General features: G+C 34.7%; 1 protein-coding gene across 3 annotated transcripts; it reads left to right on the forward strand.

Annotated features, from left to right (window-relative positions):
- The first annotated feature begins 5695 nt into the window (after positions 1 to 5695).
- LOC136221591 (molybdenum cofactor sulfurase) lies at positions 5696 to 21586 on the forward strand. 3 transcript variants are annotated; one of them, XM_066008973.1, is made up of 23 exons: positions 5696 to 5950; positions 6036 to 6134; positions 6220 to 6278; positions 6917 to 7077; positions 7385 to 7542; positions 7841 to 7967; positions 8925 to 9027; positions 9116 to 9161; positions 9504 to 9542; positions 9613 to 9769; positions 10572 to 10674; positions 11338 to 11454; positions 11834 to 11911; positions 12060 to 12161; positions 12550 to 12649; positions 13304 to 13414; positions 14738 to 14802; positions 15130 to 15278; positions 15787 to 16019; positions 17033 to 17172; positions 17448 to 17558; positions 19010 to 19115; positions 20945 to 21586. In XM_066008973.1, the coding sequence occupies exons 1-22, from the start codon at positions 5833 to 5835 to the stop codon at positions 19100 to 19102; spliced, it is 2469 nt and encodes an 822-aa protein (XP_065865045.1). In that variant the 5' UTR covers positions 5696 to 5832; the 3' UTR covers positions 19103 to 19115; positions 20945 to 21586. The 3 variants fall into 3 exon arrangements, with proteins under 3 accessions (XP_065865045.1, XP_065865053.1, XP_065865061.1); XM_066008981.1 differs by lacking the exon at positions 20945 to 21586 and adding an exon at positions 19467 to 19584; XM_066008989.1 differs by lacking the exons at positions 5696 to 5950; positions 6036 to 6134; positions 6220 to 6278; positions 20945 to 21586 and adding an exon at positions 6334 to 6779 and having other exon boundaries at positions 19010 to 19449.
- Positions 21587 to 24540: the final 2954 nt, after the last annotated feature.

Consider the following 24540-nt stretch of genomic DNA (forward strand, 5'->3'; position numbering starts at 1 on the left):
CTTCTGTATCTTTCAAGATTTTCAAGAAAATCAACATCATCATCTGTCAACTTTACATTTGGTATTGTAGTTGCATCATAAGTCTTTTATTCAATTATACCATTACTCAACAAACCTAAATAATATTTTGTTTGAATTAGACAAATTCCTTTTCTGCTGCGAGATACTTCTATTCTGAGGAATTATTTCAATGGTCTTAGTTCCTTGTTTGTAAACGAATACCAACAAATGCTTTCAACTTTGTAATTCGAATTGCATTCCCAGTGATCACAATGTCATTGATATACACAATTAGTAGGATACATCCAGAACTCGATGATGAAAGAACACATAATCATCATATGCGCTTCAACATAAGTCAAATTCAATCACTGCACCATTTAATCTTCCAAACTAGGTATAAGGATATTATTTCAAGCTATATAGTGATTTTCTCAAGATTGGATACGAAAGAAGGGGAAAGAGACGCGAGATCTCGGAAAAGTTAAATGTGTGAAGGATGTGGACCAGAAAGTCCTAGTTGGAGATAAGGATATCAAGGAACGATGGAGGTCCTATTTTGATGACTTATTTAATGGAGATCGCCAACAAGATGTTGGAGATATAAGTATCCATCACGATATGATAAATCATGAATGCCTGCGGAGAATTCAAAAGGGTGAAGTCAAAATGGCATTAAGTAAGATGAAGTTGAAGAAAGCAGTAGGACCTGATGGCATCCCTATTGAGATTTGGAGATGTTTGGGAGAAAGAGGAATCGAATGGTTGACGACGCTCTTCAATAAAATTTGGAGAAACAATAAGATGCCATCAGAATGGAGGAAAAGTACTTTAATCCCTTTGTATAAGAACAAAGGCGATGTCCAAGATTGTGCCAACTATCGGGGAATCAAATTAATGAGTCACACTATGAAACTTTGGGAGCGAGTGATTGAACAAAGGCTAAGGAGGACGGTGAAGATCTCGGAAAACCAGTTTGGCTTTATGCCGGGAAGATCAACTATGGAAGCCATCCATCTAATGAGACAATTAATGGAGCACTATCGAAATAAGAAGAAAGACTTGCATATGGTTTTCATTGACTTGGAGAAAGCATATGATAAGGTACCAAGGGAAGTACTTTGGTGGGCCTTGATAAGGAAAGGCATTTCGCGGAAATATATTGACATCATAAAGGACATGTATGAGGGAGTATGCACGAGTGTACGTACTAGTGTTGGGAAGACTGAAGAGTTTCCTATTACGATTGGAGTGCATCAAGGTTCCGCACTAAGCCCATTTCTTTTTGCCATCGTTATGGATGAACTAACAAGTTCACTTCAAGATGGTATACCATGGTGCATGCTGTTTGCAGATGATATTGTGTTGGTTGAGGAGACGAAAGAAGGAGTGGAGATGAAGTTGGAACTATGGAGGCAAACTCTAGAATCTAGAGGCTTTAAGTTGAGTCGAAGTAAGACAGAATATTTGGAGTGTAAGTTTAGCGGCCGTAGGAGTAGGGAGGCAGGGACAATCATCCTAGATGGGAGAGTTGTTCAGGCCTCGGATTGCTTCCGGTATTTAGGATCTATTATCCAAACGGATGGAGAAGTAGATGGAGATGTTGCTCATAGGATTAAAGCTGGTTGGTCGAAGTGGAAGAGTGCTACGGGTTTCCTTTGTGATCCCGGCATGCCTAATAGATTGAAGGGAAAATTCTACCGGACGACAATTAGACCAGTATTGTTATATGGTACGGAGTGTTGGGCAGTGAAACACTGCCACATCCATAAGATGTCGGTGGCGGAGATGCGTATGTTGAGATGGATGTGTGGTCACACGAGAAAGGACCGGGTGCGTAATGAAATAATTAGGACAAAAGTAGGGGTCACATCTATTGAGAATAAAATGAGAGAAAACCGACTAAGGTGGTTTGGCCATGTGAGACGTAGAGCGCTTGATGCGCCGGTTAGGAGAACCGAAGAGTGGCAAAGGGATGTAGTGGTGAGGGGTAGGGGAAGACCTAAGCAAACTTGGAGGAGGGTGATCGAGAGTGATATGAGTTTATTGGGAATTGAGGAAAATATGGTAGTGGATAGGACGGAGTGGAGGGAGCGAATCTGTGTCGCTGACACGACTTGATTTTCACGGTTTTATATGATGGTTCATGTTAGCCGACCCCGAATCATTTCGGGACTAAGGCTTTGTTGTTGTTGTTGTTGTTGTTGTGCACACCTTTCAGGACCCCATGAATAACAAACCCAAGTGATAAACCTCTTTTTGTAGATCACGTGATCCATATTTATCCATCTGATCCAATTTGGTTATCATTGGATAATTCCTATATAGATACAATCAAAATAGTAACACTCATGTGTTTCTAGAAAATGTATCAATGCAATTATTTTATTATTTTATTAATCTCGAAAGTAATTAAACTACACTCTTCAAAATTCAAGTCTCCTAGCTAGAAAATACTCCCTATTTTTCTCTTGTAGAAAACACAACAATTACTCATATTTTTCATGCATTGCATTGTTTGAAGCATCGATTTGGGCATTCATAGTGCCAAAAAGGGAAATTCCAACAAGAACAATAAACTGTTCTGATTAGCAGTTGGATGTTGAGATTGCACTGAATTCAATTCAGTGGAATTAAAGGTCAAAATGGTCCTTAAAGTACAATGTCAATTTAGTTCAAATCAAAATTTAGATATCAACTCAGTTTTAAAGTTAGAGACACATTAGCAAACTTCAAAACTAAATTGATACTTAAATTTCGAATTAGGACTAACCTCAAGAACCATTTTAACCATTATTTTGTATTTCGTGCCACCCCAATTATCAATTAATTATTTTCTTTTAATTGCAAAAATGTAATTTAGTTGGATACCACATGTTGAGGGAATCCACACCTAACAAAGTGAGGAAGAAAATATTGTTGACACTTGTGCTTTATACCGAAAAAACAACCTACCTAATTTGAGACCACTATTTATTATAAACGGTGCCAATATTTTAATTATCGAATGAGATTATAATACATGTACTGTGTTCAAATGTGAATTATGGTTTTTTAGGTGACATCGAAAACCTAATATAAAAACTTCTAAGAGGTGTTTGGTTGCTTATTTTCATGCTTCTATTTATATTTTCATGTTAGGTTAGTTAGTTCCTATTTACCTTTTACATCCGAAAAGCAGTATTAGGTGTTTTGTTAGTGACATTCTGTTTGCCTTCTACACCCGAAAAACAGCCTTTTACAAAAACACAGAATCTCTGCTTTTTGGAAAAACAACCAATAGCAAACCGTAACAACAACAGCAAATAACAACAATAAATAGCAAACCGTAACAGCAAACATCAATAACAAACAGAAGGCACAGAAGGCACTTGGCTGATTCTGGAGCTTGCAGTAGATGCAGAGGCCATGTTGAGACTTTGTGCCATGCTCTTAGAGATTGCTCTAATAGTAAAGAGGTTTGGAGGAAAATTCTCCCACACCATATTTTCTCTTCCTTCATGGCACATTCTGAGGTCGACTGGTTCTCTGATGGTGTTAGAGGAAAGTTGCTTCCATACATGGAGCATGGTGACATTTTCTTTGCTATTATCTGTCACCAAGTTTGGAAATGGAGAAACGAGGAGATTTTTGGAGATAAAACTGTTTTTATGACAAACTTAGCTGATTTCTTCTCGAAAAAACTTTTCTCTATTATCGATAGTTTCAAAGGAGAGTCCCTTGCCAGAGCCTCTCAGTGTTGTGATGTCCATCTCGTGGGATGGAGCAGGCCAAGAGAGGGGGTTGTGAAGCTGAATACTGATGGTTCCTGCCTCAGTAACGGTAAGATTGCGGCTGGAGGTGTGCTTAGAGATGTAGGGGGCGTCTGGCTTTCTGGGTTCTCCTAGAATTTAGGGTTGGGTTCTTCCTTTTCTGCGGAGCTCTGGGCTATTCTTACTGGAATCAATCTTGCTAAAAGGCTGAGTGTTAAGAGGCTCTCTGTGGAGTCTGATAATTTGGAAGCAATCAAAATGATTTCTGAGAATCATTCTATGGGTCTTAACAGTCGCAACCTCATCAAAGCTATTATAAGGCTTTGCTCCTCCTTTGAGTTCGTAGAGTTCAGACACATTTTTAGAGAGCAGAATCGTGTTGCTGATCGCTTGGCGGCGGCGGGCCATGAAGGGACGTTAGGCATTACTACCCTTCCTGTTTCCCCTAGTTTCATCTCTCATCTTCTCTTAGAAGATAGGATTGGGGTTAGCTTCCCTAGGCTAATTCCTGGGTAGTTTGTTGTTATTCATTTTTCTTTTCCTTTTCTACCAAAAAAAAAAAAAAAAAATTAGAAGACACCACAACAAAATGCAAAAATAGAGAAATCATTAGAAGCATTCATTCTCCATCTCAAATAGAAAACCTTCCATATATATTTTGCTATCCTTAATACAGATCTACGGTCCACTATTTTAATTAGGAAAAATTACACAGAAATTCATCTTTGAAAAACTATTTACAACTATATCAAATCATAATTTTGAATTATGTCAAACTAGTAAAATCAATACTTTTAATATATTTTAAGGATTATAATTTATAAATTAGAAGTCTAGAATATATTTTATAGGGTTTATGATTTATGAATTCCAGTCTAAATTTTTTAAATCTATATATAATATAAGACAGTAACGATGGAGCTGAGGTGTCACTTCCTCATTTTTTACTGATAAAAATATAATATAATATATAATATATTAACTTTAGTTATATTATTATATTTATTTATAAAAAGATTATTTTATCCGTACTATATCTAAAGAGTCCTACAGAATTTAAATTAATCCTTAAAATCTCTCTAATTCTTTGCATATCTATATCTAAAAGTTCTACATAATTTAAATTAATCCCTGAAAGCTCTCAAATTCATTGCATATCTATATATATATAAAATATATAATATAAAATATTAACGATGGAGCTGAGGTGTCACTTCATTATTTTTTACTGATAAAAAATATAATATAATATATAATATATTAATTTTAATTATATTATTATATTTATCTATAAAAAGATTATTTAAATTAAATGTGAAAATAAAATAATAATATTTAATTTATATAACACCTTTATATCATTAATTGTATTTATTAAATTATATTTTTTTGTTAATATTTATATATTAAGATGAATCTGTGCATCGCACGGGTCAAAAACTAGTTATGGTATAAAATCATAACATATAGAGAATAATGACATATTAAGAATTAAGTTTGGTGATATGACTTAATTGTAATTTTGTATTTAATTATGATATTCATGTATTTGACCCTTTTAATTATTAAATGAGATCATAGTATACGTGTTCAAATGACATGAAAGACACGTTGCTTAATATACTAGCAAAAATGAGCTTTTCCCGAGATTTTGGATTGGGTGAATTAGACAAAAGTCATAAATCAAGTATATATTTATAATTTCTTCATCTTTAAAGAAGATTTTTTTATTTTGTCACATTTTTCAGTTTTTTAACTACATTCGTATCTCACTTTCTTTCTTTTCAAAAATATGGTTTTTAAATAATGAAGAAAATAACTGAATTTTGACAAAAATAGAAATAAAACACAAATATAGGAATTACTTAAATGTAAATTAAAATTCAAACGTAATTTCCTCTTTTGGATTTGACACGCAACCGTTCTTCTGAAATATGCCGCCTCAGAATTATGGGCCCAAAATCAAAAGCGGTGGGGAATCTCTGCAGATTCAATCGGCCCCATAGTCTTTACAAGTAAGCGCAAGCATATTGGAGGAGAAGAACCAGCAGTAGCAGTAGCAGTAGCAGTAGCAGTAGCAATGGATGGTGACAAGGAAGAGTTCTTGAAGGAGTTCGGTGATGATTATGGCTACCCGAACGGTACCAAGAGTATCGATGAAATTCGTGCTACTGAATTCAAGCGATTAGACCGAAATGGTAAGAATAGTTTTGTTTCCTCCTGTTCCGAGTCCTATTTTGTCGTTAGATGTCATTGTTCGTTCTGGAATTGTGGAAATTGCAGGTGTTGTATACTTAGATCATGCTGGAGCTACTTTGTATTCTGAATTGCAGATGGAGGCGATTTTTGAAGATCTCAACACTAACGTTTATGGAAATCCTCGTATCCTTGTTTTTGAACTTTTTGCACAGTATTTAGACATTGAATTGAATGTTGCCTCCTGGAAATTCCTTAATTCAAATTTCAGACAGTCAAAGCGAAGCTAGCGCAGGAACTCTTGATATAGTAAGGGAAGCACGGCAACAGGTACTATATATGTTTATAAGTTGTGTGTATTATGATTCTCTAGTTTTACTGAACTTATCTCGTTTTAATTAGTAGAGTTCTCAATCTTGTCATAGAAGACCTTGTCATCTAAAATTGCACATATCTTTGAAATGGAATTCCAATGGAGGGCTCATGTTTTCACTTTGTCACTGTCACTGTCACTGTCACATTTATGTATTGCCATTACCTGTTAATGCTTCTTTGACGGTTGTGCATTCCCAATCACATTATCACAATGTTTCCGGTCTTAAAATGGGTGATATTTAGCACTAGCCACTAGGTTTCATGTTTGAGAGTCTGTTCGGTTCCTATTAGGAGTCGCATACCATCCTTTCGTCTATCTTCAACTGCTCTATGTTTCTCTCTGTTTTTGTCTCGGAAACGGAACTGCAATTCCTTTTTGTCCCAGACGGAATCGTGTATCCAAGTTTCCAATATTACGGAAACGGCCCCGAAATGTATCGGAAAGGTGAAATGCCTGTAAGTTCAGGTTTCCGTGCTTCATAGGTGCACATCAATGATTTTTTTCTATTGATGCTTATGAAAGCTATTAATTGATCATTTTATATTCTTTCCAGTCTCTATGTGTCAATGTATGCATATTCATGTGAATATAGGTACTTGACTATTTCAATGCATCTCCAAAAGACTACAGATGCATATTCACATCTGGTGCAACAGCAGCCCTGAAGTTGATTGGGGAGACCTTTCCATGGAACTGTGACAGCAATTTTATGTACACCATGGAAAATCACAATAGTGTACTTGGGATAAGAGAGTATCCTGCCATTACGAACCTCTTTGTATTACTGAATAAAAGGGCATTTTCCAGTTCTTTTCTTCTTTATTATTTTATATTTTTTTTATACTGTATGTTCATACACTTCATTTGGTACCATTCTATTTGTGTCTACTGCATTGATGTGGGATTTTAGATCAATGCGGGCGCCACATTCGCTATAACATGTGTTCATGCCCAATTGTCTTCACAATGAAGACACTGGATATGCCTTTTAGTAGTATGGTCATTATCCTTTAATATAAGCATATAAATCCATAGCTTGTTTACACTTGACGATCATTAGATATGCTCTCAGTAAAGGAGCAGCAGCCTTTGCTGTGGATATTGAAAGCCCTTTGTATCGTGCTGGAGCAAACAAAAGCGACGAGACTTCGATAAAAGTATCACTTCATCAAGTTCAACAGAGAACTGAAGTGCAATCTTTGGAACGAGAGCCTACGGGTAATATTTGCAGTGCCTGGCTTGCTAGCTCTCCTTCATCACTGTTCCATTTAAACTAAAATAACTGCATTTTATTTTTGAAAATTTTCTGCTTATGTATTTCATTTAGAGTAAAGATTTCAGTTACATGTACAATGATACTTGCCCTATCTGTGGGGTATCAATTTTGATTCATTTGTGGGAGAGCAGACAATATCAACTGATTAAATTGCACACCACTTTACCCTAGCAGTACTTAATTATGCTTTACTGATGTTCAATCTAACAACATGCTATTTATGTATGTTTCTTTTTGCAGGTAATGCGTATAACTTGTTTGCTTTTCCTTCCGAGTGCAATTTCTCTGGTTCAAGGTTCAGCCTCGACATGGTGAATCATATCAAGGAAAATGCAGAAGAGATTTTGGGAGGTTCACAATTTGGCATGTAAGTCTTATATTTAGTATTTATTGTTAACTTTTTGATTCATCAATGGACTTTCTTTTATGTCTGCTCATACTGTTGAGCTTCGATTGTGTTTTGCATCAATTGTATAGCAGAAACGGCATTTCTGTTTTTTTTTTTTTGTTTTTTTCTAAAAGAATCCATAGTTGCACCAGAAATATGCAATACATACGAATCAATTTGAGTTGATTTCTAGTCAGCAACATCACGGATTCCCAACACTTTAATCCCAACTTCCACCATTTGCTTCTTCAGAATTTTCACTTTCTTGTCCTTGCAAAGAGCTTTTCTGATTTGTTAGAGGATACATATGGTTGTAGATGCTGAATAATTAAACTGAGTATAGATTAAGAATAAAAGGGAAATTTCCCAGAGATAAGGGTACATGACAAGTTAAAATTTAAAAAATTCCCCTGACAAAAAAATTAGCAATTTCAATTGAATCTGCCTTTTTCCAGTGTGGCACTTAGATTAAAAATGCCACAGATGCTACAGGGGGCTTGTTTGTGGAAAATACAGAGCCTGGACATGGGATGTATTGGGCTTTTTCTTTATCCTGGCAGGGAGAGAGGAGCAAATACTTATCAGTTGACGAAAAAAATTCTCTTTATACCTCTCTTTCTTATCTTCGTTTTATTTCCTGTTGGTATAAATTTTGATGAGGGTGACTGACAGAGAGATGCATCATTTTTATTTATATTTAAAAATATGAAGAGATGGAGAAAAAAACAAAAGGAAGTGAAAAACAAAGGGAATAAGTACCTTGAAAACCAGTAGTCCAATCCTAAATTTAGTTATGTAATTATGACAGTGTTTCCTGTGCCGGGCAATTTAACCTTTCATTGGTCTGAATGCATGCTGGTATTCAGCTTTGTGGTTTTGTGCTGGTTTTTTTGTTGGTCAATTGAGCCTATAGTCTCAAACTTCTGCTGTAAATAGGGGGAGCTGGATGGTTCTAATTGATGCTGCAAAAGGATGCACAACACAACCACCGGATTTGTTAAAGTACCCTGCAGATTTTGTTGTGATCTCGTTCTATAAGGTGAAATATCTGTAGAAGAACAGTGATTTACTTTTTCAGACTACTTTGTTGTATATTATTCATGCATTGCCCTGTTTATTTTGTCAAGTTATTTGGCTATCCAACTGGGCTTGGTGCTCTCATTGTTCGGAATGGTGAGTGATTTATGTGTTAAATTTCTTTTGTTTTGAATCATATTCAAAGACCAGTAAGTCAATATTAAACTTCATATACAAGTAATGTGTTTCAAAATAAATGATTGCAGACATTCTTCAAATTCCTTTTCACATCATTTCTATAGTTTACTTGGTCAGACCGCAGCTTCACAGCTAATGTGAAACACTTGAGCATACTTCTCAAATTGAGAACTCCTCCTTTTTGTTTTTATGTCTTCAGTTGCTACCAAATTGTTGCATTTATTGTTTGAGGTTAATGAAAAGTTGAGGCACTACATATTTTGTCTAATGTCTCCCTTTCTCTTTATTATGATGCCACAGATGCTGCTAAAATACTTAAAAAGACTTACTTCAGTGGAGGTTTGTTGTCGTCTTTATTGAATTCAATTTGTTATACTGTTTCTACACTGTTAATTGAACATAATTCCAGGCACTGTTGCTGCGTCATTTGCTGATGTGGACTTTGTTAAAAGAAGAGAAAGCATTGAAGAGCTTTTTGAGGATGGCACAGTTTCCTATCTGAGCATAGCATCTATACACCATGGATTCAAGATACTCAATTCTTTGACTACACATGCAATATGCCGGTAGATACCGTATAATTGGTCATAAATATTTTGCATAGCCTCTGTCATCATACATATAGGTTATTATATGGAATAGAAAAAGTAATTAGAGAGAGTGGGTAAGTGGGATAGGAGGAGAGGAAAGTTTGGGAAGAGAGTTGCAGATGGATCAATTGGCTGGAACTGTCATGATTGACAAGATATTTTATTATCTGTTTAAGAGGTTTAGAAAGATCATATCGTTGGAGGCTTATGGAATAGTGACCATTAAATTTTTTTTGTTTGCTGATTTATTGCACTTAAGCAAAGTAGTTAGAGCAAGAAGTCTTGGTTAGCCTTGGAAATTTTGGATGTTAAAAAAGATCATATCATTGGAGGCTTATGGAATGCTGACAGTTAGGGAGACATCTTTCTTGATGAACTCTTAAAATTTTTTGTTTGCTGATCTTCTGTGCTTAAGCAAAGAACAGGGTCTTAGAGCAACAAGTCTTGTTTGGTTTGGATATATTAAAAAGTGGAGAAGCCAATTTTATTCAATCCTACTACTGAGATTGTGTCTCTTTTCTGCTTGGGATTCAGATGTAGTGTTTCCGTTGTCCTCTTCCAATATAATAGAGTAGAATTTGTCCTAGATAAACTTTTCTTCGCTGATTGAAATATCTGGCTTCAACTTTGAGACCATAAGTGCTGCTGCATTTGTGTCTCTTTAGTGTTGACTAGAATGTTGATTGATCTGATATAGAAGATCCTCACTTTATTCTATCTTTTGCGTGTTATAGCATAATTTCATTTTTGACGACTCCTCTCTTTTTTGGCCTTTCAGGCATACAACATCTCTTACAATATACGTGGAGAAAATTCTCTTGTCTTTAAGGCACGACAATGGGGAAAATTCATGCATAATTTACAAGAGTCGTGCATCAAAGGTTAGTTTATATTACTTCATGCTGATATCTAAGTATAGGAAAAGTAGTCATAACATTATTGGCTTTCATTTTGGCACTTCTATATTTATGTATATGTATATGTTATAGGACTTCAAATCATCTTTTTTGTGAAAGTTATCTAGAAGAAGAAATGATAGACCCCAATTTAGACGTAGTAACTAAAAAAGCACCTACAATTCCACGACATATACCTATAGGCCAATATGTATATGTTATAGGACTTCAAATCATCTTTTTTGTGCTTATCTTTTCATTTTTATTAGAAGAATGGTTTCTTGTATCAATCACTCCCCCCTCACGTCCCAATAAAAATAATAATGATACTAATAATAAAATAAAATAAATGAAGTGTGTATTTAAGGGTTTACATAGTACAAAATACTGGATAAAGAGCATGGATCTTAAACTAAATTTATGAAGGTGCCTTTCTAGGCGGCACAGGCTTGAATGTGTTAATCTAGCAATCTTTGATGTGTATGTTCTACCAACTCTGACTGAGCAACTGAGACATTCTATGTTTTGGACTCCTTATGTGTAGATGCATTGAAACCCCAATTCTGTTCAATATTCCTGTCATTTTCCTCTTTTTCTTGGGCTATTGTATTGGATGTTTCTGATATAAAATGCAATTTTCTCTTTCAGCTACCTTATCACGAATCAGGTTCCATCTTGTCATTCAACTTAAAAAGGTCAGATGGTTCTTGGTTTGGATATCGTGAGGTGGAGAAATTGGCTGCTTTATCTGGAATCCAGCTACGGGTAAAATTTGAGAATGCTCTATCTTTGCATATCACTTCTTATTTGAAAACTGGCGAATGTTTCCCTTAGTTCTCATCATATTTCCATGGTCCTTACAGTCTAATCATCGTTTTCCTGTACCTCTATAATTATTTTTTCTGATAAATTAATTGTTAGCAAGCGCTGCTTCACAATAAGACATTTCATGACGGGATGTAATGGAGAGTAGAAGAACTATCACCAACATAAGGGATTCTTATCCTAGATTGTTGAAGAGAATATTGACCATTGAATTTTGCAATAAGAAACTAATGTTGCATGATCATGGAGAGTGTTGAAACAGTTGCTATACCGATCTTCGTGATGGTACTTGATTTGCTGTATGTCCTTTTTTATGCAGACGGGATGCTTTTGCAATCCTGGAGCTTGTGCAAAATACCTTGGGTTGTCTCACTCAGATCTTCTTTCAAATTTAGAGGTTTGTCTTTTTTGTTGGCAGAATTTTTTTAATTCGAGGGGGGGTGGGGGTGAGGGGAAGGGAAGATATGTGGCCAAGTGATATGTCTGATTGGGTGGCATGTATGGCAAGCTTTGTAGTATTTAATATAGTTTACTGCTGAATGCAGGCTGGACATGTTTGCTGGGATGATAATGACATAGTAAATGGGAAACCGACCGGAGCTGTCAGGATATCCTTTGCATACATGTCAACATATGAAGATGCCAAGGTAGATAAGCATTTTATCTATTGTCTACATTTTTGTCAAATTTTTTGCCCCTTGAGGCAGAAAAAGGAAGAGGGATCTTTCTCAGCATGTTGCTTGTCCTATTGAGTTTCCCTTGGGCGAACAACTCATATTTCAGTTATTTCAACTACATCAAATGATCTTTCCAATTGGTCAAGACTTTTCAGTTCATGGCCACTATTTATTTTCATGTTAACGTAGTTGTTAATATGCATATGCGGAGATAATATCTACTATTAAGGAGTGGTCTTTTCTCTCACTTCATAGTGCAATCCGTTTCTTTCACATTTACTGATTTGCACTTGATGGATATTTAAGAGCAATTTGTCTGATGCCAACTGAATTAATTTCCCTCTAATTGGATGTACAGAAATTCATTGATTTTATTACAACATCATTTTTGCGCAAGTCAACTGAGCCTGGAAATGGAAGTTTGTTGAGAACAAGATCCATTGCTTCATCAAGTAAAGGTTAGTGTTTCTCTTTGTTTTACACTTTCACTTTATGAAATGGGAGTCCGTTACAATTTAACTTCTCCTGTGTGACTATGTCTTCAATTCTCAACAAGAGAACTTCTCCTGTGTGACTATGTCTTCAATTCTCAACAAGAGAACGCATCCTGAGTGATTAATATACGTGCATGAATATTATTAGTTGCTATGATATTACCTCACTTGTTTGATATTACATTTTTTTCAGAGTCATGTAGTCGGAGAATTTTCACCATTAGACGGCATATATTAGTTGACCATACTTGGTGTTACTCTAGTCTTTTTAGTGTTTAGGTTTCGATTTGATTCAACTTGATGGTTCTTTGTACCTCAAAATGTATTCCAATCCCATTAAATGCTCGTGTATAGTTAGACAACTTTTCCTGGTCCAACTTGAATTGCTGACAGAAAAATTGTTTAAATCATGATGACATTGTGATCTTACTTGGAATTTACTCATCATTACGCTGTTCTGTTCTATATTTTGAACCGGTGTTCCATCTGCTATTTACTTCCTTTCATTCCCATTTTTATTTAATCCTATAGTGAACTGTTGAAGCGAGAAATATGGTCAGTGTTTTCTTCAACTTTTATCTATTGTACCTAACATCTGATTTGTCAATAAAATTTCAGGCTTGGATAAAAGGCATTCATCTACCGGTTATTGTCTGAAGTCTATCACTATCTACCCAATAAAATCGTGTGGAGGATTCAGTGTGGAAAGTTGGCCTTTGAACAATAGTGGTAGCTTATTTGAACTGAATCCTTTCATTAGTCTAATATATTTTTTGTTCGTTATATATATGATATATCACTATCTCCACACTGTTTCAACTTTTTTCTTTCAAGCATATCCTTTAGCAAATTTTGATCTAGCAATGTAGTGATTGGATAGTAACAAGGTATAGTTGATAAATACAACGAATCTTATGCAAACATGTCGACATCATAGATATTTGGTCATACTATGAGAACTTCTTTTGAGATCTCAAAAATTTTCTGAAACCAGATAATGTGATTCTATAATATTTCTTTTTTATAGTTGTAATATGTTCATCAGCAGCACTCTGAACAGTTCTAGGATTTATACGTAAAAAGCATTGTAGAACAAAGATGATCAGTGGCACACCTTGTATCGGCAAGTCTCCCATGGGTTATATGTCCTTTTTACCCGCTGTTCTTGCTGGTTTTCGCGATACAATTGTAGTATGTCTCTTCAGTATAAATGAAATTTCAAATTTGGTCAAGGGTGGGAATAAAACAGAACCATATTAAAGTGCGAATTACAAACCTGCAATCTAGTTACTTAAAAATGCTTCAGAAGTTATGAAACAACAACAACAAAGCCTTAGTCCCGAAATGATTCGGGATCGGCTAACATGAACCGTCATACGAAACCGTGAAATCAAGTCATGTCAGTAACATAAATTCTCTCCATCCATTCTGTTCTATCCACTGTCATATTTTCCTCAATCCCCAATAAACTCAAATCACTCTTAATCACTCTCTTCCAAGTTTGCTTAGGCCTTCCCCTACCCCTCGCCATTGCATCCCTTTGCCACTCTTCAATCCTTCTAACCGGCGCATCAAGCACTCTTCATCTTACATGGCCAAACCACCTTGGTCGATTTACTCTCATTTTATTCTCAATAGATATAATCCCTACTTTCGTCCTAATTATTTCATTCCTCACCCGATCCTTTCTATTATGGTTACACATCCATCGCAACATACGCATCACCGCTACTGACATCTTATGAATGTGACAGTGTTTCACTGCCCAACATTCAGTACCATATAACAATGCTGGTCTAATTGCCGTGTGGGTAGCACTCTTCCACTTCAACCAACCAGATTTAATCCTATGAGCAACATCTCCATCCAATTCTCGATCCGTTTGAATAATAGGCCCTAAATAACGGAAGCAATCCGAGCCCTGGACAGCCCTCCCATCCAGGATGATTGTTTCTGCCTCCTGCTTCGGGAGTTATGAAATGGTGTATTTTCTTTATGCATCAAACTATAAAGTTTTGTATTATAACTTAGTTCTCTTGCCAACTTTGTCAGGGCTGAAATATGATCGGGAATGGCTTCTTAGAAGTCTAACCGGAGAAATCCTAACTCAGAAGAAGGTAGATAAATTATGGTTGGGAAAATACTGCCCGTGGGAGTGTACGTGTATTTAGGCCTAATGCATCTGATATATGATCCTTTATGTTACTGGTTGCATTTAATTTTCCTTCAATATGCTGGACTCGGTGAGATCATTTCTATGAGATTGCTTAAACTAAAGCTGACAATGTAAATGATCTTTCTGCTCTTTATCACTTCAATATGATCATTTTGCTGTTTATTCTTTTTTACATCCACAATGCACTTTGAAAACCATTTTTTATTTTATCACTTCAGATCAGGGCTTCATATTTGATAAAGGAATTATTTCCGAGTTTCATGCGCAGGTTCCTGAAATGGGCTTTATTAGTCCTTCAATTGATCTGAACCAAGGAATAATGTTTGTCGAGTCCCCTCGTTCTAGAGTGAAGTTGCAAATCAAACTAACAGATTCATCTCCTGGAGTCAAAGAAGAAATCGAGTTGTATGCAAAGAGGTATTCTACTCCATCGTATGTTCTTTACATGATTATTAGTTATTTATCTATGTTGCACAGGAACTTTGATTTTAAAGCGTGAAATTGAAACTCTATGAAACTTGTATGAAATGTTTCAAGTCACATTTCCGTACTTTAAAAAAGTTGAAAACTCTAGGATGTAATGTATTTTTAGAAGTGGATCAGTAAATCCTGAACTTTTCTAGATCATTTTGTACAGGCTTTCAAAATGAAAAATCTTTCTTTTTCTCTCAATTATGTGACTTGTACGTACTTCTTTTTAATGTATATATATAAAAAGTTTAAACATAGGTTCTTATAATTTTAAAAATTTACACATATATCTATATTCAATATATTTTTATTATTTACATGTTCCCCCACATTTTTCGTTTCCTATATATTTGACTAATATCATAACTTGATTTCTGTTTCATTTTTCCTATCCATTTCCCTGTAACTTAGTTATTAATGATTATTGATCTTATGGCGATTTGTTGATTGGCAGCTTTGAAGTGCAGCAGTACGAAAACGAAATCAACTTATGGTTTAGCAATGCTGTAGGTCGTCCCTGCACTCTATTACGTTGTTCCACTGTTAAAGATGGTGTTTGCAGGAACAAGGACAGAGGTATGAGCATGTGCAGAGATGTGGGGAACAGATTGAATTTTGCCAATGAAGCTCAGTTACTCTTAATAACTGAGGAGAGTGTAGCTGACCTCAATAACAAATTGAGCCTGAGTAAGTTTTGTTCTACTCCTTTACAGTCACAGAGAAAATGAATGATAATAGTCTTGACAAGTAGATAGACCGTGGATATATTCGGTACTTAAGGGTAAGAAAAAATGACCATTACTATTAGTTAGTAACTAATGCTAGATGTCATAGTTATTAAAGACGTGCTCGGCTAAGGCTCCAGCCTTAGCACCTCTGGATGACAGAGGCGGCGCTGTCAGCCAGGTGCTAGGCGCAAGGCGCGCCGCGGCTTCGTTAGGGCTGTTTAGGATTTTTTGGGTTTTTTTAAATTCTTTTATTATCAGCCATGGATTAAAAATAAGATGAAGTTTAGAAAATAAAGAAAAAGGGCAGAAACAAAGTATCAATATTATGATTTTTTTGATTTTTAAGTCGGTATTATGAGTTTATGATTATGCTTTAGTAGTTAGCTAGAACTTAACTCATGCATTTTATGGTTTTAATGTTGGTGTTTGACTATTTGTGACTAGTATTATGAATTTATGATTATTATTTTTTGTGCGCCTCGTGTCGCTCGGGCGCTGGCTTTAAGATGCGTTTGCGCCAAGAGAATGTAGTTTAATATCTGTAGAAGCATAACCTTAACATGATTTATGACTAATGAATTTTGGAGTTAGGAAATGCTGTCATCTCTAGTTCTGACTTTTGAGCATTGAACCATCTTAACCTGTCACTTTTGATGATTATAGCATTCTATTTGATTTTCCCTTCATTATCCCTTATCTGATCTATTTTGAATTATAGAGTTATGTCTTTGAATATGAAAGGCAATTGTAAAAGATGTGATCTGAAACTGAAAAACGTGGTATCGGACCCTTTAGGACCAAACGGTCGAGGATTCGAGTCGTGGCCACCTCATTAATTGGTAGAATTAAAAACACATGGTGAGATGGCCATGTGTTGTACATGCTGCAAGCCCATGGGGCATTTGCGTGTGGGGTCTGTCAGGGATTAATATAAGATCTATGATTGGGCTTTAATTATCGGCTTGATTGCAGATGTGCAAAAAGGAACTGGTGAAACATCATCCATTCCCGTTAATCCAATGAGATTTCGGCCCAATCTTGTCGTCTCTGGAGGTGAACCTTATGCAGAAGATGGATGGCGAAGACTTGAAATTGGGAGCAAGTATTTTACAGTAAGTTCATGGTTTTGATAAATGATTTATAGACAAATGCTTCAGTTAATTTATTACTTAAGCAATTTCCTTAAGTAGGACTATTGAAATCAAATGTGACCTTCAATGATTTTTATTGAAAAAAAAATGAAGTTAAGTGATTTTTATGAAACGGACTTCAAATTTCAATAAGCGTCAGTGTATCTTATCTCGCTTTGTGGGGGCAAAGTAAGGACCAAATTAATATTTTATCCATTTAAACGCCTTTTTCTCTTACAATCAAATGCTGTTGGCAGTCATTGGGTGGTTGCAACCGGTGCCAAATGGTCAATTTTGTACATCAAGATGGACGAGTGCAGAAATCAAATGAGCCTTTGGCCACCATAGCTTCTTACAGAAGAGTGAAGGTTAGTAAGCTTGTCCTATGTTAATAGTGTTTGAAACCTTACTTTGGTTGGAATTCAATTCAATCCTATTTATTCAAATTTCACATTTAGAAGGAAAAAGATAAAAACAAATGAATCCTCTCGTATTAAAAAGGAAAAAGGTACAAATTTGTTATTATGGTTATTGGGGGCGAGTGGATATACCCTCTATATACAAAACAATGCAATTTTAAACTTAACGTTTAGGAGATGGTGCAATTTCAAGGGAAGAGTTCTTTTTAATGTGCAATTTCATATTCTGACCATCCTCCAGACTACAACCTCGTACCCAATAAGGCTTGAAATTGCACATTTTTTTTTTAATTAAAAAAAAACTCATTTTCTGTTAAGGAGGCTTGAAATTGCACCACTTTAAACATTAGGTTTAAGGTTGCATGTTTTGAAATCCGCTCTCTCAATAACTATAGGGCTAAATTTGTACGGTATCCCTATTCAAAATTAGCTTGTGATGTGAGAATTGAAAATCATGGTATGATTTTGTGGAAATTTGATTTAGAATAAGGTTATGCAGTACACATTAGCTCAATTAGTAATCGGTATTAAAATTGTTACAAGAAATTATATGGTAAATGAAATGAATTGAACTCTAATAAAGAAGTCCAATTCTTTTCTCAATGGAGTTTGTTCCAAATAAGAGGTAAAGAGTGTGTTTAGGAACTCCATTTATGGTTAAATTCAGTATAATTGAGTACAATTTGTTCAATTTGCAAGTTTTGAAGGAAAACAAAATTAGAAGAATTGAATTTTCTCATATTAAAGAGTATTTTGTGATGTTAGAATTAGACATCATGTCAAAGATACATACTAATTTACAAGGCTTAATACATCAAAAAGCCCCCTCAACTTGTCCAAAAAGTTTGATTGGCTTCCTGAACTTATATGATGTCTCTTTAGCTCCTGAACTTGTTTAAAATAACCTATTGGCCACCTTAATTTTTTTAAAGTGACCTATTGGCCCCTGAACTTGTTTATAGTGATCAATTTGCCCCCTAAACTTGTTTAAAGTGATATATATTGCAATTTGTCTAAATTTGTAAAACAATTCAAAACTTAAAAAATAAAGGCTTAATTCGTGATTCTGTCTTTAAAACAACTTAACCTTTTGTTTTGTACATAATATGACGTTTTTATAGATTTAGGGATTTAATCATCACACTCTAAGCAAGTTTATTTAGGGGGCTAATAAGACACTATGTAAGTTAAGAGGCAATCAAGCTTTTTGGATAAGTTCAGGGGGCAACTGCTGTATTAAGCCAATTTACAATGACAACATGTACTTATTGTTTTTGTTCCATTTATTTTATATACAATCATTTGGAAGACATAGATAACATAACACGATTATGACATGATAATCCGTTTTTATCTTTCATGGAATTTGTCCAAACAAATTGCTAAATTTTTGGAAGCAGGGGAAGATATTGTTTGGAATATTGCTGACATACGAAACTAACGATGAGATTGAGCTGCAAGTCGGGGAAGAAGTACATCCAACTTCAGAATAACACCAAACACAAGGTATAAAATAACAACAATATTATTATTACTACTGTACTAAGCTCACTTCGATCCCGAATGATCAAATGAATTTGGTCATACACGGGTAGATATAGGCTTATTAAATCTAAGTAAGTTTTAGGATGATTTGAATCTGCACCGGATTCTAATAAGCCTACCGATCAAATTTATTTAGTTATTCGGAGTCTAGGCGAGCACTAATGTATTAGTTAAACTTAAACCTAGCAGTCAGTCAAGCACAATGTTGTTGTATTTATATTATAATAATACCAGTTTGATATTTCCACTAAAATATAAAATAATGGTTTGAGCAGTTTGAAACAAATACATTATTGCTTACCTTACATGTAGGAAAGGAATTTTCTTCTATGGAGCCTTCTAGAACATTCTTTGTTTCGGTCGAACAAGTAAAAGCTAGTATGATTTATTTATTATTTAATGGCCTTGAAAAAAGGAGGATTAATTCAAATTGTGGAATTCTGGTCTTTTTCAATTAGGATCAAATTAAAATTGGAAGTTTTCCTTGCTGATGTCTTCCATAATGCATATATTAGAATCCCATTATTATTAAATGCATTAATGGAAGTTTTCTAGGAGAAAACGATGGCGGGTATATATATATAATTATAGCTATTTCGGAAGGATATCGGTGTGTTACCGGCTAATAGCAATAATAAATAGCATATATGAAAAGTTGGAAGAAAATTTGTTGTTTCTGTATTTATCTTCCCTTGATTGTGTCCCTTCAATTATTGACACGGATAATTATCCTACTTTAACTAAAGTAGGGTTGTAAATGAGCTGAGCCACGGCTCAGCAAGACTCAATATAAGTTTGATTGTGTTTGGTTTAATAAATAAATTAAGAGTTTGAGCACAATGAAACTCGATTTCAAAGTTTAAGAAAAAGCTCGATTATAGGTTCATGAATAAGATCGACTATAATAAGTAAGTTTGGTTTGATTATGTTTTTAAATAATAATATTTCTATAAAGTGGAAAATGTAAAACTATGTAGTTTTACATGAGATTTAAGTTTTCAAAACAAAAAATTACATAATTTTTTGTTAACGAAATTTCAAATGAGATTGAAAATTTTGCTCTATCTTTGATTTTAATTCTTCCTTTATTTGTTTATAAGTTTTACTTGTGAATTTGCTTATGGATATAATTAGTGAGTTGTTCGTAAGTAAAGTTAACGAACAAAATTAACAAGTTACTTGCAAGCAAAGCTTATAAACAAATGAACGAGTTGTTTGCAGCTCACGATCAGAAATTTTTTGTTGAGCTAGTTTAGTTAATGTCAAGCTGAGCATGAGCATGCCAACGCTTTACAGCCCAAAATCAATAAAGTAGGATAATTATAGAATTGACTTCCTAGTCTTTATCTAGGAATACCTTCATGTTGTTTCAATTCAATGAGTTAGATTTTCGGTTTGAGGCTCATCAGACATTTTTTAGGTGGTTCATTTTCTTTCTGCATACGATTCGAACTCGAAATCTATTTTAAACGATTTGAAGCCTTTAACCACTCAAGCCAACTTTAATTGGTACTTTTACGTTCTTTTTAATTGAGGGTTTAATATTACTAAATAGTATTATTCATGTAATCAATAATAATATTGACAATTCAGAAACCATAAACTAACAAATTATTTATGGTTGCTGCTGTTAAATCTGTTAAACAATAACCCTTTTTCAAAGAGTTTTGGTATAAGCAAATCGATTTGCTAATTGGTTAATAATCAACTTAGATCATTTAATTGGAAAAAGAAATAAATTCGAATATCTTTGAAACCAAAAGAGATAATATAACGGTTGTGGTTGGTAGGTATCATCAATGGTCACACAGTTCCTCTATTCGGCAGCACACACGAATGGAGGTCGTAATTGGAGATGGCATCACAAAATGGTATATAAAGGAAAAATTCTTTGTGGTTGATACCGTTCTTCCTTAAAATATAATTGTTGGTAGACCATTGTTATCGGAATCTGCATGATCTATCTCCATCCACATGGCAAAGAAAGGAATGACTATCGCTCAGGGAAATTATGTAGTCGCGCATGTGACATATATAGCTTCTCTAAGCATGAAGCCAGTGTCAACATATTCGATAGAAGAAGAGAGAGAGAGAGTATAGAACCAATGGGAACCCTTGAGACAGTTGGGCTAAGGTAAGTCTATTCAGATTTCAGCAGACATATCGAAAGATGCGAAAGATGAGATGATAGATACACTGAAGGAAAACATCGTGACATAATACAGATGGAGTTTCTTCCAATGTGATGATTCCCTCTTAAACGTCACTCCCATGACTACTACGGTCATACAAAAGAAGTGCAACCATGGGATCGAAAGATAAAAGATAAACTAAGCAGAAGTTTAAAAATTAAAAGATTACACATTGAGGAGGTTTATTATGACAAATGGTAAACAACCTTGTTTTAGTCAACTAAATGCCAATGGCAAGTGGAGATTATTGTTGACTTAACAGATCTCAATAAAGCTTGTCCGAAGAATTTCTACTCTCTTCTATGCATTGATATGTTTATCGACTCCACGAGGGATATACAATCTACACTCCTTTAGATGTCTTTGCAGGGTATCATCAAATCCCTATGAACCTAAACAGTGGCGGAGCCAGGACTTTAAACTCGAGGGGGCTTGACCATGTAAGGAAAAAAAAATTCAATGGTACTAAAACATATTAATAAAAAATAAAAAAACATTACAAAATGTAAATCGAATCATAAAATGTGAGTATATAGTTTTTTTTATCTATAATAAGAAAACTAATGCCTAACAGGTGGCAATTTACCCCTTCGCAATGTCATAAAAAATTTTCACAATCACTTCGTTTTCTATACCGATAAAAATTCGTTTCTCAACGTAACACAATAGACAATTTGTGAGAAATTCGTCAATCCTAAATTCAATTGAACCTCAAAATATCCAATTCAACTCAATTCAATTCAATTCAATCCTAAACTCAATTCAATTCAATCCCAAATTCAATTAACCCTAAAAAAATCACATTCAATTCAATCAATCAAAACCCCTAAAATTAAAACCCTAACTATCACATTATCAATTTTAATTCAATTTAGTCAAAAACCCTAAAATTAAAACCCTAAAATCAAATCCCTAAAATTAAAACCTTAAATTAAAAACTAACTTCTATCTCTCTCTTCCCCAACTTCCGGCGGCGGAGACGAACGGCAGCAGCAGCAAATGAACGGTGGCCGACAGCAGCAAGAATGTTGAATGGCGACAGCAGGGAGCAGCTCCTCTCCTTGCTTTCCTGCGAGCGATTGCTGTGTGTATAAATTAAACACATGTTTAAATGTTAAGTTAAATGAAGGGTACATAAGTCATTTTCATAATTTTTAAAAAGCATTAATACAACTAAAACGACATCGTTTTAGACTAGGAGCTACAAAAAAAATTAGGTTGAAGAAGAGGGGATCCCCTCTTCTTCAACCTCTGCCATGGCCGGAGGGGCTACGACCATGGCAGAAAACCACCTACCCAGGGGTGGAAAATACCTCTGATGGCGTTTTCCGGCGGATCGGAGGGTCGGGAGACCCTCCCCTACCCTCTGGCTCTGCCCCTGAACCTAAAAGACATGATCAAAACAAGTTTTACTATGCACCAAGGTACACATTACTACAAAGCCATGACTTTTGACTTTAAGAACGATGGAGTAACATATCAACGACTACTGAACAAAATAATTGGGGTGTCATTAAGGAGAGGTTGTAATATTACAAAGTTTATAGTTGTTAAAGAGGAAGGTTGATTATAAATCTACGGACTCACCTGTTTGGAGGAGCATGATTTTTCAGTAGGCTGATTCTGGGTCATCTCAGAAGCTTTTATGGGTTTATACTTTCTCAGAGGCATAATGGTATATGAACAAAAGTCAAAGATTCTTCGATACTCTCAATAATTGGGAATTTATTGAAATTCTTTCGTCTTAAACCTTCCATATAACTAACTGGTTAGGAGCTTGAAAAGAAGAAGAAATGATGTAGATACATGAAAACACCAACAATCTTTTTCCATTTTTTTTATAATAGCATATGTCAGACAGAAAGATGTTGCATTTAATGAACTATCATCGTAACGTTGCATTTCAAAGATAGTCCAAAGGTCTAAGAAATTACAATAATAACCTAAAAAATGAACATCGACCGCAAAAGTGACATATGTTGAGAATGCAAAAGGTTAGTAGGAGTGATAGTAAAGTGATGTTATCCTCACGTGCACTACCTACCAAGACTTACTGACATCATCCATGCACCCATCTAACAACATGTCACACACTCATCTACTACTCTCATATCAAAAAAGAAAGTTGGTGACATATCATCCTTTAAACAAAAATCAAGAAAGACCAAAGGGTACTTTCGGTAATTCCCTAATCCAAAATTAGTCCTAAAGCACTTCGAATTTGGGGGCATGAGTGAGACTTCTAACACTAAGCCATTATTTGTGAAAACATGTGGACCAATGAAACAACCCCACTCATAAAAGTAATTGACATTGTCACGTGGTCCAGTCAAATAGAGTCTTAAAGAGCACGCACATGTGATCCACATTTCACCCCGAAATTAGCGAAATGACATATGCCCTTAATGTAACTGTTATTGACCTTCTCATTAAGTGACTGTCGATGGTCTTATGTTCATATTTAAGGCATACATCTTAAATGTACATCACACTCAAAAGGTACTCGTTCATTCATTCTATTAGTTCACATAAGTTCATATAATTTTCAGTATTATTCATTCACTAACTTATGCATCAGACCAGAGTCGCCGGTTCACAATCCCTATTTGACCACCTTTTTGTCTTATAGATCCAGTAAGTCCAGCTTAGTATTTCTCACATCAATATTATTTTTAAATTGTAATAGTTCTGATGATGTGTACAATTGACAACAATGACATTTTTGTCTTTTTAAAAAGTTATATTTATATATCGACAAAACACTATCCCAAAAAATACAGCCTTTTAAATTGAAATTATAAATTGAAATTATAAATCATATGGTGGACATTTCATGTTTTTTACTAATTTAACAATTTATGAACTAAAATGACGCTTAAATTCATTTTATGCAGTTGCAATTAGATTTAGGGCGATGTTTTATTGACGTGTAAAAGTAATTCCTTTAAAAGAGAAAAATGCTTTTGGTTGTCATTACAATTTAATAATATAATTTAAACTGTTGTATTTTGTTAAAACATATAATAGACTTCTATTTACAAACTTTTAAAACCACTAATCTGTATTTACAAATATGCCATATTACATGCATTTTTTTATTTTTCGTAAATAATAATAATAATTATTAGATCGGGTAATTATCGTGTTCAAGTCGTGTTCGTATCGTGTCATTTTCTGGGTTCGTGTTAAAAAGA

This window comes from Euphorbia lathyris, chromosome 1 (assembly GCF_963576675.1).
Source record: "Euphorbia lathyris chromosome 1, ddEupLath1.1, whole genome shotgun sequence".
In the NCBI taxonomy this organism is placed as follows: Eukaryota; Viridiplantae; Streptophyta; class Magnoliopsida; order Malpighiales; family Euphorbiaceae; genus Euphorbia; species Euphorbia lathyris.

Excerpts from the sequence above, each read along its gene's own strand:
- LOC136221591 (XM_066008973.1), top strand. The coding sequence starts at position 5,833 with ATGGATGGTGACAAGGAAGAGTTCTTGAAGGAGTTCGGTGATGATTAT. Across the intron at positions 10,675-11,337 it reads ACAAGAGTCGTGCATCAAAG|CTACCTTATCACGAATCAGG; the intron begins GTTAGTTTATAT and ends TTTCTCTTTCAG. Across the intron at positions 17,173-17,447 it reads TTGGGAGCAAGTATTTTACA|TCATTGGGTGGTTGCAACCG; the intron begins GTAAGTTCATGG and ends TGCTGTTGGCAG.